The 15,578-nt window shown below is 37.5% G+C and overlaps 1 protein-coding gene across 1 annotated transcript in view; it reads right to left on the bottom strand.

Moving 5' to 3' along the window:
• LOC120856563 (leucine-rich repeat-containing protein 7-like) overlaps nt 1–1,522 on the bottom strand; it is a 151,065-nt gene extending 149,543 nt beyond the window's left edge. Inside the window, exons 1-2 of the mRNA XM_040231930.1 lie at nt 1,519–1,522; nt 870–1,072 (exon numbers count right to left, since the gene is read on the bottom strand). Of these exons, the coding sequence (XP_040087864.1) occupies nt 870–1,072; nt 1,519–1,522 (207 nt within the window). The remainder of the gene's footprint in view (nt 1–869; nt 1,073–1,518) is intronic.
• Between the last annotated feature and the right edge of the window lie 14,056 nt (nt 1,523–15,578).

Raw genomic sequence — 15,578 nt, forward strand, 5'->3', positions numbered from 1 at the left:
CACTGAGCAACTTTCACTTTGTGATGGAGGATTTTTTTTCTGTTTCTTGGATATTTAATATGCGTTTTTTAGCATAAGCAATAGAAATGTATTGCATGACATTTTTTTCTCTCTGAGCTATCACGTAAGTTCTTCACAAGTAGATGCCATGCCAACTACTTAATACGAGTCACTTATTTAGGTGAACAATAGGATCCAATGATTTAGGTTTTATCTTTCTGCTGTGTGGCCTTATCTGCTTCAGCTACTGTCTCCAATCTTTCCTGGTCATAGTCAGTGTGTGTTTATGTGTGTGCAAAATTGATATTAGTTAATTTTTTTAGCTACATGATATTAATAAGTTATATGCCCTATAAACTCAGTGATATTTGTTATAATCAAAGATTTAAAATTCCAGAAACAATAGCATGTTTTCCATAACAGTATTCTTGATTTTTTGTGTGTATGTGTATGTATAAAAGCATTTCTTAGACTTAACATATAATTTAAGGCTTTAAAACAATGTTACCTTAACATACAATATTCAAATTTTCAGTTCTGGAATAGAGAGTATCATATTTTCTTTTTCTTTTCTAAATATAAGCTATTGATCTCAACTCACCAATCTGTATTTTCTTGAAGAGCATCTTAAATTAAAATAAAAATGCATGTCCCATAAAGTAATGATTTCCATGGTTATTAACATATCACAAGAAGTTGCAAATGGAGTGGCATTAAAAGGTGATGAAACTATTGGGAAAAGTTATGCTAACTTAGATGATTTGTCAATTACCTACATAAAAGGCTATAGTTAGCATTAGCATTATGCCAAGTCTTTGGAGTTATGAAATACTCATTTAAAGTATGTGTTTTAGGTTGTCAAAAATTACCTTTGGTAGCTCTTCAATTTGATTGGCATCTAGGTAAAGCTCCTCTAATGTCCGTTCAAAGTTAAAAACCTCCTTTGGCACCTGCTGAAGGCTGCAGTGGGAGTAATCTAAAACTGAGATGATTTCCTCTTCACCTCGGAAACATCGGCACGGCACCAGACGGCCAATGATTTTCCGCTTGGTGGTCATCTCCAGGCACTGCACTAGAGAAACACAGAAAAACAAAAAACCAACTGCTTAACCACCAGCCTTGGAAGGCATTCTTAAAATATTTAAAGCTTAGAAATTTCATTATGATTTTATTTTATAATTATATAATGCTTTAAAAGAGTTTACATAAGACATGCATATGCATTATATCATTTAATCCGTAAGGCATATAAGACAGGTTTTTATTAACGTTTAACAAATAAAGAAATGGATTCAGAAAAGGGCAGATAGTTCCCATTGTCCCACGCGTCTGGAATGGCAGAACTGGACCAGAACACAATCCTGACAGTGCGAGGCTTACACTCACATTTGAAACAGAGTTCTATAATATAGATTTTTAAAATTTTATACTGATTGCAGTACAGGATAGAAACCTCCAGATTTGTTGGAAAAAATATATTTCCCTCATTTCTCCAAAATATTAATAGTCAAGTTTTACCCATAAGGTTTATGATTTCCTCTTTTTGACTCAAATTTATTCCATTAATCAATAATTATCTATTGAATAGCTAATGTGCTCTAGACATTCAACTATGTACTAGGGAGAGAGACATAAATTGAACAAACTCCCTGGAGACAGCTGTTGGAGACAGCTATATTGGTTATTCACTTCAGAATAAGAATCCTTTTATTTTAATGGGAGAAAACAATCATGGCAGAAATTTCTGTGATGTCTTTCGCTAGATTAGCACCAACCAAATGCTATGAAAACTTGCATGAATCGGTATCAAGGCATCTACCACACTTCATTAAAGTTACAGTTTTTCAAGTCATTTTTTCCTTAGACTCTAAGCCTCTTGAGGGTAGAAGCTATTTTGTTCATTTTTACATTTGTCTTGGTGCTTGACATACAGTAGACAAGCAATAACCAGTGTAAACTAAGCAAATCAATTCATGAATGAACAGATGGATACATTTGAGAGTATGTCCCCAACCACCATCAGATACTAGTAATTAGCTTCAAAATCTCATTCTAACTAAAATGTCACTATCTCTGGAATGTCTCAGGATAAACAAATAGCATCTTCCTTGGAGCCACCAGGCATTAATCTCATTGCTTCCTAATTATATGTACTATTTCCCCATGTACTAGGTGGGTTCTTAAAGGAGAGGATCTTGTCTTTTTCATCTTTGAATTCATAGTAACAGTACAGTTTGCCATCTGCAGAAACAGTATTGAATGAGCATCAACTTGAAACTTGTATTTTATTCACTGATTTATTTTTACTTATCAACATAAACCCATTACAGAAAAAGAAAGTAGCAATAGTTGACAAAAACAATGCAGTATTTTGTTTTGAAATGGCTTAGATTAAATCAAATTTGGAGGCAAATGAACACGATATGCTTAAGAGATGGTGAAAGTTCAGCCCAAAGCCACCTTTATTCTTCCTTTAACTTATGAAATTTATAAAATTATATTTTGGGGCAGGTTCATGAGTCAGCTCTTACATATAGTTATTTGTACATGGTAATTTGTAGAAGGTTTATCTAAAAACATTAAAAAGATGACCTTTCTTCTTCTTTAGTTTTTATCTTTCAAAATCCTACATTTCTCATTTCTGGGCGCTTGAATCACAAGGTTTTGGAATTGTTATTTTACCTGACCTTACTTGAAAACCCTGATTACAGGCTGATCTCTACATAGGATCTAGCACATATTAACAGCCAGTAAATGCATCTAATATCTGACACATACTATATCTGACATATACTAGGCACCTAGCAAATATTTGTTGAGGTTATTGTAGTTGTAAAATGTAAGTGATGATGGCTCAGACTATGAGAGTAGCAGTAAGAATGGGAAGAAGTGATGGACTGGCAAGGTATTTAAGAAGCAGAATCCCTAGCGTGGGTGATGGATAAAATGAGAGGTGGAAAGGGTACTGTAGGGAGAATTCTTAAAAAATTCCCAAGTTTTTAATTTAAGTCTCTAGTAGCTACGTGACTACTCAGCTGTGATGCCATAAAGCTGACTCAAGGCATTTATCCTGTCTATCTCGATGATTCACAGCTGATGAATCCATTGTTCATACATTGTTTTTACCCAGTACATTACACTCACCCTTTTGTGCCAAACCATGTGGCTATTTCTTGATACCCATCTGTTGTTTCAACTGCAATTTTTTTATTATGAAGAGAAAAAAGAGAATATCCAAACCTGTACCTGAACCATTTGGTCAGAGTGTCTACAGTCCCTGAAGGCTTTTGCAATTTAATGCACTTTTAGTACTGCTTTCCCTTTCGTTCAAAGCATTGTTCCTCTGATAATCTCATTGCCTATTTCTTTAGTTCAGTTCAGTTCAGTCACTCAGTTATGTTCGACTCTTTGTGACCCCACAGACTGCAGCACACCAGGCTTCCCTGTCCATCACCAACTCCTGGAACATGCTCAAACTCATGTCCATCGAGTCAATGATGCATCCAACCATCTCATTCTCTGTCGTCCCATTCTCCTCTTGCCTTCAATCTTGCCCAGCATCAGAGTCTTTTCTAATGAGTTCCTTCTTCACAACAAGTGGCCAAAGTATTGGAGCTTCAGCATCAGTCATACCAATGAATATTCAGTACTGATATTTTTAACGATTGACTAGTCTGATTTCTTTGCTGTCAAAGGGACTCTCAAGTGTCTTCTCCAACGCCACAGTTCAAAAGCATCAATTCTTCAGCACTCAGCGTTTGTTATGGTCCAACTCTCACACCCATACATGACTACTGGAAAAACCATAGCTTTGACTTGATGAACACTTGTCAGCAAAGTAATGTCTCTGCTTTTTAATATGCTGTCTAGGTTTGTCATAGCTTTTCTTCCAAGGAACAAGTGTCTTTTAATTTTGTTGCTGCAGTCACCATCTGCAGTGATTTTGGAGCCCAAGAAAATAAAGTCTGACACTCTTTCCACTGTTTCCCCATCTATTTGACATGAAGTGAGGGGACTAGATGCCATGATCTTCATTTTTTGAATGTTGAGTTTGAAGCCAAGCTTTTCACTCTTCTAACTTTCATCAGGAGGCTCTTTAGTTCTTCTTCACTTTCTGCCATAAGGGTAGTGTCATCTGCATATCTGAGGTTATTGATATTCCTCCCGGCAATCTTGATTACAGCTTGTGCTTCAACCAGCCCACCATTTCTCATGATGTACTCTGCATATAAGTTAAATAAGCAGGGTGGCAGTAAACAGCCTGATGTACTCCTTTCCCAATTTGGAACCATTCCATTGTTTCACGTCCAGTTCTAACTATAGCTTCTTGACTTGCATACGGGTTTCACAGGAGGTAGGTAAGGTGGTCTAGTATTCCCATCTCTTGAAGAATTTTCCACAGTTTGTTGTGATCCACACATTCAAAGGCTTTACCATAGTCAATGAAGCAGAAGTAGACATTTATCTGAAATTCTCTTGCTTTTTCTATGATCCAGGGATGTTGGCAATTTGATTTCTGGTTCCTCTGCCTTTTGTAAATCCAGCTTGAGCATCTAGAAGTTCTCGTACTGTTGAAGCCTAGCTTGGAGAATTTTGAGCAGTACTTTGCTAGCATGTGAGATGAGTGCAATTGTGCAGTAGTTTGAACATTCTTTGGCATTGCCTTTCTTTGGCAATGAAAACTGACCTTTTCCAGTCTGTGGCCACTACTGAGTCTTCCAAATTTACTGGCATATTGAGTACAGCACTTTAATAGCATCATCTTTTAGGATTTGAAATAGCTCAGCTAGAACTTTATCACCTCCACTAGCTTTGTTTGTAGTGATGCTTCCTAAGACCCACTTGACTTGCCCTCCAGGATGTCTGGACCTAGGTGAATGATCACACTATCATGGTTATCTGGGTTGTTAATATCTTCTTTGTATAGTTTTTCTGTGTATTCTTGCTATCTCTTCAAAATATCTTCTGCTTCTGTTAGGTCCATACCATTTCTGTCCTTTATTGTACCCATCTTTGCCTGAAATGTTCCCTTAGTATCTCTAATTTTCTTGAAGAGATCTCTAGTCTCTCCCATCCTATCATTTTCCTCTATTTCCTTTGCATTGATCACTTAGGAAGACTTTCTTATCTCTCCTTGCAATTCTTTGGAAACCTGAGTTCAGATGGATATATCTTTCCTTTTCTCCTTTGCTTTTCCTTCTCTTCTTTTCTCAGCTATTTGAAAGGCCTCCTCAGACAACCATTTGCCTTTCTTTTTCTTGGGGATGGTTCTACTCTTTCTCATTTCAGTTCACTACCTCTAGAACCCATTGATGACTTTGTTATCTAATTTACGGATTATCTATCCATTGTAACTCCTTCCATTCCTGATTTATACTCCTTAGACATAATAGCTTTCAACTTTTTCCACCCTAAATTTCTAAGAAACTTAACTGTAATGCTACTCCATGATTTTTCCCTTACAGATTTTTGCTATATAACATGGTGGTTTACCTTTCTTCTAAAAAATTCTCACACACTTATAACCAACCAAAATATATATAGCAATTTTGTTTTAAATTAATAATACTTATATTACTATAGCTATAAATATCACTATAATTCAATTACATTTTATTTCTTCTGCACCTTTTTTTTCTTTAAAAATTGCTTTATGTTTTTCTTTTCTTTTTTTTTTTTTTAATGTATCTTTCATTCATTCAAGTTGCTGACTATCTCCTCCTCTCTTGGTATAGTGAAAAATGTGTCATTTACCCCCAAGGATAATCCTTCAAGAGCACTCTACCTTCCTGTTTCTGTACGGAGTGGTTCCTTTTCTAGATCTTATACACACACGCACACACACACACACACACAGTGAAAGTGAAAGTGAAGTCACTCAATCGTGTCTGACTCTGCAACCCCGTGGACTGTAGCCTACAAGGTCTGACTCTGTGACCCTGTGGACTGTAGCCTATCAGGCTCCTCCCTCCATGGGATTTTCCAGGCAAGAATACTGAAGTGGGTTGCCATTTCCTTCTCCAGGGGATCTTCCCAACCCAGGGATAGAATCCAGGTCTCCCGCATTGCAGGCAGATGCTTTAACCTCTGAGCCACCAGGGAGGGCCGCTTTTTCATAGTATCATGATTCTACTTCAGGGTGCCATATCACTTTCATTTCTCTTAGAAGATATCATTGTTAAGTTCCTAAGTCAAGTCTGAATCTTTGCAATCCTATGGACTGCAGAATGCCAGGTTTCTCTGTCTTTCACTATCTCCTGGAGTTTGCTCAAATTTACGTTCACTGAGTTGGTGATGCTATCTAATCATCTCATCCTCTGTCACTTCCTTCTATCCTGTCTTCAGTCATTCCCAGCATCAGGGTCTTTTCCAATGATTTGGCTCTTTGCAACAGGTACCCAAAGTATTGGAGCTTCAGCTTCAGCATCAGTCCTTCCCATGAATATTCAGGGTTGATTTCCTTTAGGATTGATTGGCTTGATCTCCTTGCCGTTGAAGGGACTCTCAAGAGTCTTCTCCAGCACTACAATTTGATGGACTTTTTTTTGTGTGTGTGCCTTTTCCCCCTTGCTCCTTGCATTTATTCTGAGTTCCATTTTCTGTTTCTTTTGGTCTTTATCTTTCATGATAGAGGTTTTTCACAAGTATCTGGTGATCCCTGGCTGTCCTTCAATTATGAAGAGTGACTCCCTACAGAGCTAATTGGAAGCTTTGTATGCATAATAGGTTTCACTGCAGGATGACTGGCAGTAAGTCAAAGAATGTTCTGGTCTTCTGCCTGAGGCATAACTATGCAGTTTTGTAAATAAGGGTCTAAGTCAGTTTTTCTATTTTCACTACTAAGTTTCTCCTGTTCTTTGTCTGGTACTTGTCTCCAAGGCTCTCAAGGAGAGCTATGAAGCAAATTAATTTTTGTATCCCTTTGTGGAGAAGGAAATGGCAACCCACTCCAGTGTTCTTGCCTGGAGAATCCTGTGGACAGAGGACCCTGGTGGGCTGCTGTCTATGGGGTTGCACAGAGTCGGACACGACTGAAGCGACTTAGCATGCATGCATGTGGGTATATTATAATGTAGCTGACAATGTACTTTCTATACAGATAAATATAAACTACATTGTCTTTCCCTGTCTTAAAATTTGTTGAAATCTCTTATCTCTTGGTGTCTTTTCTTCAATTTTCTCTCTCCTTGTGAGTATATGCATTTAAAATTTTCTTTTAGTTTGGTGGAATTTTGGTTGTAAGTTCAGCTCAATAAGGTAAGTAGGAGATTAACTTCCATGTTTAAAAGAAAGTTTTCCTTTCTTTAATCCCCTTCATACTTTTAATCCCTTCTTATCTGACCTACTAGGAGTATTGGACTAGAACCACATTTTTTTTTTCACAAACACTCTCTTCCTTTCGCTCCCCTGACTTCACACTCTTCTGACATTTATCCTTCTGCTTATGTTCCTCAATTTAAGTCTTTTAAGAAGATCCATCTTCTCTTCCAAACATTGACATTTAAAATATTAGAGTTATTCCCCAGCTAGTCTTGTTGCCCTTTTAATTGTATGCTCTCTCCCCTTCAGCCTTTACAATCTCACTCACCTTTCTCAACTCTTTTCGTTTAACTTTGATAAGTGATGGCTATGAAGTTTTTCAAATTTCTACTCAGATTTATTCCCTTATCATTTCCACTTTGTGTTTTATGAATATCTCAAACATAATGTTCAAAATTGAAATGATGCTTTTCAAAGGTATGAGTCTGTCATCATGGTCAAGAATTTAGACTCTGAAGCCAATTCTTGGCTGTATGACTCTCGGCACATATTTAACCTCTATCTGTCTAGTCCTCTCTAAAATCAGAGTACATACCAAGGCTGTAGAATTGCATCATTTAGTTTTAAGTATTCACTGAGTGTTCTGCCCAAACCTCCTCTTCCTGTGTTCTCAGTCTCAGAGAACAGCCACACAGTTCACCTAGTTTCTCAAGATAGAAAGCTTAGCAATATTCTTGGCTCCTCTCATTCTCTCACTTTCCACATCCAACAATCACCAAGTCCGAATCCTTCAATAGCCAAAACTTATCTTGATTCAGGAAGGTTTTTCTTCATTTCAGCTCCCCAGCAATGTTGTTCAATTATTGTCTCCTGCCTATGTACCTGTCTCTATCACTCTATTTTTCTCCCACCACAGTGAAGCTGGGGTGACCTTTTAAAAACACAAATATTATGTCACCTTCTTACTTCAAATACTTCAATGTCTCCTCTCTGCCTTCCAGACAAAGTCAACAGTTTTTTACTGTGGCTTGCAAGTATGATATTGTCCTCTGGACTGACTGCGGCCCTCCACTCTCAGATCCAGTGCTCTGTTCCACCTGGTTAGGTGCCACTCTTCTCCTTGTTTTCAGTGCTCTTTGTAATCACGATCAGGACTACCTGATCCTTTTTTTTTTTTTTTCTCTGAGGGTCTTCATAAATAGCTCTGCTTTTGTTCAGGGCACATTTCCTTGCTCTTTTCTAAAAATTTAGTTTAGAAGGGAAAATAGCCTCTCTTTAGTCAATATGTTCCAACTGTGTCCTCTTCTCTATATGTTCCAATTGTATGCTGCAATACCCTTTGATCACATTTTGATTACTTATTCAGATAAATCTTGTTCACTAGATTGACACCTCTGTAAGGAGAGGGACCATGTCTAGCCTTTCAACAACATATATTTCTAGTAACTTTAGTATTGAATATCTGGTTCAGAGTATGTACTTTAAAAACATTAACTGTATTAGTGGAAGAATATGAGAACTAAAGATGATTCTAGTGACTTTTATTTATATAGCTTTGGAAAATTTCAAAACAATTTATAATCAATTATCTTGTTTTATCAAGACAAATAGACATCCATATACTATTGTATTTCAATAATAAACTAATTAAAGTTTAGTGAGTTTGTGATGTGCCTAAGGTCACACAGAGACTGAGATTAGATTTCATTTTTCCTGACCTCACAGCCACCATTTTTTCCCCCATTAGCAGACAATGCATTGCATTTACAGTGATATTTAGAAAGCAATATTTGAGAATTTATCAAACATGAATTTATCAGTAGTTTTACCGCACACACACACACACACACACATCCACACACACACATTTGATGGTTATTTACACACAGAATACTTCATAGGTACAAATAGAATGAAGGGGTAGCAGTGAGGGAAGTAACATTGCTCTCTTTTATCTGATGATAAAGAGTTTAAGCTTTTTTGAATGTCAAAAGAATGGAAATATCACAAGGTAGGATGAAAAAAGTGTTTCAGGAATTGAGTAGGTCATGACACACACGAAAGCACATAAATATCACACACATGACATACAGAAGCATCATTTGCTTTCTTTCTGAAACACGACCATTGCCTGGTATACTATAGAAGTGTGCAGCTTCACGTTTAGTATATGGACTTTGATTCAGAAGCAACCTGATTTCCTGTCTTACTACATACCCTTAGGAAATATCCCAAAGAGGGATTTTTAGATTTTCAGGTTTTCAAAGGGACTTAAAAAGGCAAGAGAAAAATATTAATCTCTTCCTGTTAATATCCTTCTAATAAATTCCATAAATCAAAGTTGAGAGTATATTATTTTTTAGATTATCACTGCATAGATTCTCTTCTCTCTTGCACATTATTTTTTAAAATCTAAATTGAAGAGCTAAAGGGAATTTTTTTACAACCAAAGCATACAGCCAACAGTCTCCCTATCAACACTCTGAATCAAATGCATTTAAATATCAGCACTCACTAACACAGCCTAAACTAGCTGAAGAAGCAGAAATACTCATCTTGATATAGTCCTCAAATCCTTCTCTATTCATAATTTAAGCCAAAGAGAATTTCAACCACTTGAGAATTATGCCTGCAGAGGTTGACTCAAGCAATAAGAATATGTGTATCAAAACATCTGTTTTTCAGTACCTTTGCATTCTCTAGGATTTTTAGACACATTATGCCAATTTTCTTCAATTTAAGTCTGAATTTGGCAATAAGGAGTTCAAGATCTGAGCCACAGTCAGCTCTTGGTCTTGTTTTTGCTGACTGTATAGAGCTTCTCCATCTTTGGCTGCAAAGGATATAATCGATCTGATTTCGGTGTTGACCATCTGGTGATGTCTATGTGTAGAGACTTCTCTTGTGTTGTTGGAAGAGGATGTTTGCTATGACCGGTGTGTTCTCTTGGCAAAATGCTATTAGCCTTTGCCCTGCTTCATTCTGTATTCCAAGACCAAATTTGCCTGTTACTCCAGGTGTTTCTTGACTTCCTACTTTTGCATTCCAGTCCCCTATAATGAAAAGGACATCTTTTTTGGTGTTAGTTCTAAAAGGTCTTATAGGTCTTCATAGAACTGTTCAACTTCAGCTTCTTCAGCATTACTGGTCGGGGCATAGACTTGGATTGTGGTGATATTGAATGGTTTGCCTTGGAAATGAACAGAGATCATTCAGTCATTTTTGAGACTGCATCCAAGTACTGCATTTCAGACTCTTTTGTTGACTATGATGGCTACTCTATTTCTTCTAAGGGATTCCTGCCCACAGTAGTAGATATAATGGTCATCTGAGTTAAATTCACTCATTTCAGTCTGTCTTAGTTCGCTGATTCCTAGAATGTCAATGTTCACTCTTGTCATCTCCTGTTTGACCACTTCCAATTTGCCTTGATTCATGGACCTAACATTCCAAGTTCCTATGCAATATTGCTCTTTACAGCATTAAATCTTGCTACTATCATCAATCCCATCCACATCTGGGTGTTGTTTTTGCTTTGGCTCCATCTCTTCATTCTTTCTGGAGTTATTTCTACACTGATTTCCAGTAGCATATTGGGTACCTACTGACCTGGGGAGTTCATCTTTCAATGTCCTATCTTTTTGCCTATTCATACTGTTCATGGGGTTCTCAAGGCAAGAATACTGAAGTGGTTTGCCATTCCCTTCTCCAGTGGACCACATTCTGTCAGACATCTCCACCAGGAGCCGTCTGTCTTGGGTAGCCCCACATGGCATGGCTCAGTTTCATTGAGTTAGAGAAAGCTGCAGTCTGTGTGATCACATTGGCTGATCTCCAAGCCAGGTTTCAGCAATATATGAACCATGAACTTCCAGATGTTCAAGCTGGTTTTAGAAAAGGCAGAGGAACCAGAGATCAAATTGCCAACATCTGCTGGATCATCAAAAAAGCAAGAGAGTTCCAGAAAAACATCTATTTCTGCTTTATTGACTATGCCAAAGCCTTTGACTGTGTGGGTCACAATAAACTGTGGAAAATTCTGAAAGAGATGGGAATACCAGACCACCTAACGTGCCTCTTGGGAAACATGTATACAGGTCAGGAAGCAACAGTTAGAACTGGACATCATAGAACAACAGACTAGTTCCAAATAGGAGAAGGAGTATGTCAAGGCTGTATATTGTCACCCTGCTTATTTAATTTATATGCAGAAACATCATGAGAAACTCTGGGCTGGAGGAAGCACAGATTCCCCTGGAATCAAGATTGCCAGGGGAAATTTCAATATCCTCAGATATGCAGATGATACCACCCTTACAGCAGAAAGTGAAGAAGAACTAAAGAGCCTATTGATGAAAGTGAAAAGGGAGAGTGAAAAAATTGGTTTAAAGCTCAACATTCAACTAAGATCATGGCATCTGGTCCCATCACTTCATGGCAAATAGGTGGGGAATCAGTGGAAACAGAGGCTGATTTTATTTTTGTGGGCTCCAAAATCACTGCAGCTGGTGGTTGCAGACATGAAATTAAATGACGCTTGCTCCTTGGAAGGAAAGTTATGACCAACCTAGACAGCATATTAAAAAGCAGAGACATTACTTTGCCAACAAAGGTCCATCTAGTCAAGGCTATGGCTTTTCCAGTAGTCATGTATAGGTGTGAGAGTTGGACTATAAAGAAAGCTGAGTGCCGAAGAATTGATGCTTTTGAACTGTGGTGTTGGAGAAGACTTTTGAGAGTTCCTTGGACTGCAAGGAGATCCAACCAGTTCATCCTAACAGAGACCAGTTCTGGGTGTTCATTGGAGGAACTGGTGTTGAAGCTGAAACTCCAATACTTTGGCCACCTGATGCGGAGACTGACTCATTTGAAAAAGACCCTGATGCTGGGAAAGATTGAGGGCAGGAGAAGGGGATGACAGTGGATGAGATGGTTGTATGCCATCACCGACACAATGGACATGTGTTTGGGTGGACTCCGGGAATTGGTGATGGACAGGGAGGCCTGGCGTGCTGCGGTTCATGGGGTTGCAAAGAGTCAGACATGACTGAGCAACTGAACTGAATTGAGCTGAACTGAACTGAACTGAACTGATGCCCATTTTATCCTTGCCTAATATTTCATCCCTGGAAAGTTAAAAGGACAATGGCAAGTTCAATCTTTCCAAGATTTCTTGTGATAAATACTCTGGCTGTCCTCATCAGTTGGCACAGTCTTACATTTTTCAAATGACAAATGTTTCTAATTTATTCACTGAGAAACCCTTTGCCACAGGAATATGGAAACCTGCCAATCTGTCTCCATGTCCTACTTCAAGAAACATCTTTAAAACCATTACTTCACCTGAAGTAGTCTCTGAAACTCCCTCATCAAGACAGTATCATGGTGATTCTTGGACTCCAAGTGGATCATCTGAGGCTCGTTTGTTTTTTGATTACTCACACACTCACATTTCAAAAATACTCAGATTGCATGGGTTTGTTTTCGTCTTATCATTACAATATCTGAAAGCCTGCAGTGTTATCCACAATTTGATTTGCTATTATTACAAGGAAACCAGTTTGTCTTCAAGATCAAAGGACTGTTATTAGGATAAACACATTTATGGTCTTTAATGCTGATATTACGACATCAGCAATCAAAACAAGAAATCAAGAAGGAAAGGATGGTGCCTGGTACCATGAAAAAGCTTTTTAAATACTTCTAATTCAGCTTTTAGGCAAGTGACTTGTTTTAAGACTAACAGTGCTTCCATTCTCTTTCCTCACATGTTTCCCAAGAATTTTCATCCACTGAGCAGAATGTCTCTTTCTACAAATGATTCTTAATATATACCACCATCTCTGATTTAGTTTCTAACTGCTTAATGAGTTACCTATTTTTAAATACAATTCAACTGTTCTAAAGCAGAACTTGAAAATATTTGCTAAGCTCCTAATCTGTACCAGACATTGTGCTTCCCTTCTTGATTTCTTGCTTTGGCTAACTGTGTTTTAATTCTCTTAATGCTGTTCCTTGGAGTCATCTTTTACTTCTCCTTTCTTTCCTTCTATATTAGACATTCAGTGTCTTCCCTTTCCTTTCTTTACCATTCAGTCAATCTAGTTCAGACTCAGCATCTCTTAGTAGTACTGCCCAAAGTAATATGGTACAAAAGTATACTATTTTCAGACATCCTTCCTTTACAATAATTTATTCAGCAAATTAAATGTCTATAATGTGTTAGGCATTGGGTTATATGATGGGAAGAACCAGTGAGCAAAGAGATACATTTCCTGCTCTGGATAAATCTCCCTGGATAGTGAGAGAGATAAATATTGAACAAAAAATTAAGCAAATAAATCCACACTTGTACATTGTGATAATTTCTATAAAAGAAAATATTAGAGAATTGTCCATTTTATATATTTACACATAACATAGCTTGATTAATCCTCTAAAATGTATGTTCATTCCCCAGTTCTAAAAGCTTCATTGAGTGTACATTTTTAAATAGAAATATTTCCCAGTTCATATCCCCAGGTCATACCTTCTTCTAAGACATAAGCAAGCTGTGTTAGCAAATTGAGGCCTAAGAGTTCTTCAGGATAAAGAGATAAGCTTCTTTTTATTCAGTGTTTCCTAAACTGCTTAAAATTTAAAACATATAAAATGTTACAGTTTATCAACATAATCAGTCTTCTAAATCATACATTTTAGGAAAGGCTCAACAAAGGTCCTCCAACAAAATTCTTTAGCTTGATAGTCAGGCTCTTAATCTAAATTTTCAGCTATTTTATCTAATACTTTCAAGTTTATGTTCTATCTTACACCATCATTCAGTTCAGTCTCTCAGTCATGTCCAACTCTTTGCGACCCCATGGACTGCAGCACGCCATGCTTCCATGTCCATCAACAATTATCCGAGCTTACTCAAACTCATGTCCATCAAGTCGCTGATCCATTCCAACCATCTCATCCTCTGTCATCCACTTCTCCTCTGCCTTCAAATTTTCCCAGCATCGGAGTCTTTTCCAAGGAGTCAGTTCTTAACGTCAGGTGGCCAAAGTATTGGAGTTTCAGCTTCAGCATCAGTCCTTCCGATGAATATTCAGGACTGATTTCCTTTAGGATGGAATGGTTGGATCTCCTTGCAGTCCAAGGGACTCTCAAGAGTCTTCTCCAATACCACAGTTCAAAAGCATTAATTCTTCAGCATTCAGTTTCTTTATAGTCCAACTCTCATGTCCATACATGACTACTGGAAAAACCATAGCTTTGACTAGATGGATCTTTGTTGGAAAATTAATGTCTCTGCTTTTTAATATGCTGTCTAGGTTGGTCATAACTTTCCTTCCAAGGAGCAAGCGTCTTTTAATTTCATGGCTGCAGTCACCAGCTGCAGTGATTTTGGAACCGCCTAAAATAAAGTCTCTCACTATTTCCATTGCTTCTCCATTTTACATGAAGTGATGGGCCTGGATGCTATAATCTTAGTTTTCTGAATGTTGAGTTTTAAGCCATCTTTTTCACTCTTCTCTTTCACTTTCATCAGGAAGCTCTTTAGTTCTTCTTCACTTTCTGCCATAAGGGTGGTGTCATCTGCATAGGTGAGGTTATTGATATTTCTCTTCGCAATCTTGTTTCTAGCTTGTGCTTCCTCCTGCCCAGCATTTCACATGATGCACTCTGCATGTAAGTTAAATAAGCAGGGTTACAATATACAACCCTGACATACTCTTTTCCCAGTTCAGAACCAGTCTGTTTTTCCATGTTCAGTTCTAACTGTTGCTTCTTGACCAGCATACAGATTTCTCAGGAGGCAGGTCAGGTCGTCTGGTATTCCCATCCTTTTAAGAATTTTCCACAGTTTGTTGTGATCCACACAAAGGCTTTGGCGTAGTCAATAAAGCAGAAATAGATGTTTATGGTATTACCATAGAGTAGTAGGATTGATACACTGATCCATTTTCTTCTATGTCAATCCTGCCACTCTATGGTAATACCATTCTATCTTTATATTTAATAATTTTATCTCTGGTTATTATAATTTGTTTGCAGGTCTTCCAACTTCACAGTAGTTCATTTCTCCATCTGCTAACACACATTGCTTGTGCTCTGATAGAAAAGAGATCCTCAGATATTGAATTTGGATACTTATGAAGCTCAAATTTTTCTTTTTAAAGTCTTCTCTAACTGTTCCAGACTATAAATAATGCCACTTGCCTTGTCTTCCTCCTCCTCCTCACTATTATTATTAGCATCTTAGCACTAACTAAAGAATATCACCATAAGGATTACAGAATCAACCCTTAAAAATTCTCAAGAGGAGATTTGTA

This window comes from Oryx dammah, unplaced genomic scaffold, assembly GCF_014754425.2.
Source record: "Oryx dammah isolate SB20612 unplaced genomic scaffold, SCBI_Odam_1.1 HiC_scaffold_28, whole genome shotgun sequence".
NCBI classification, from domain to species: domain Eukaryota; kingdom Metazoa; phylum Chordata; class Mammalia; order Artiodactyla; family Bovidae; genus Oryx; species Oryx dammah.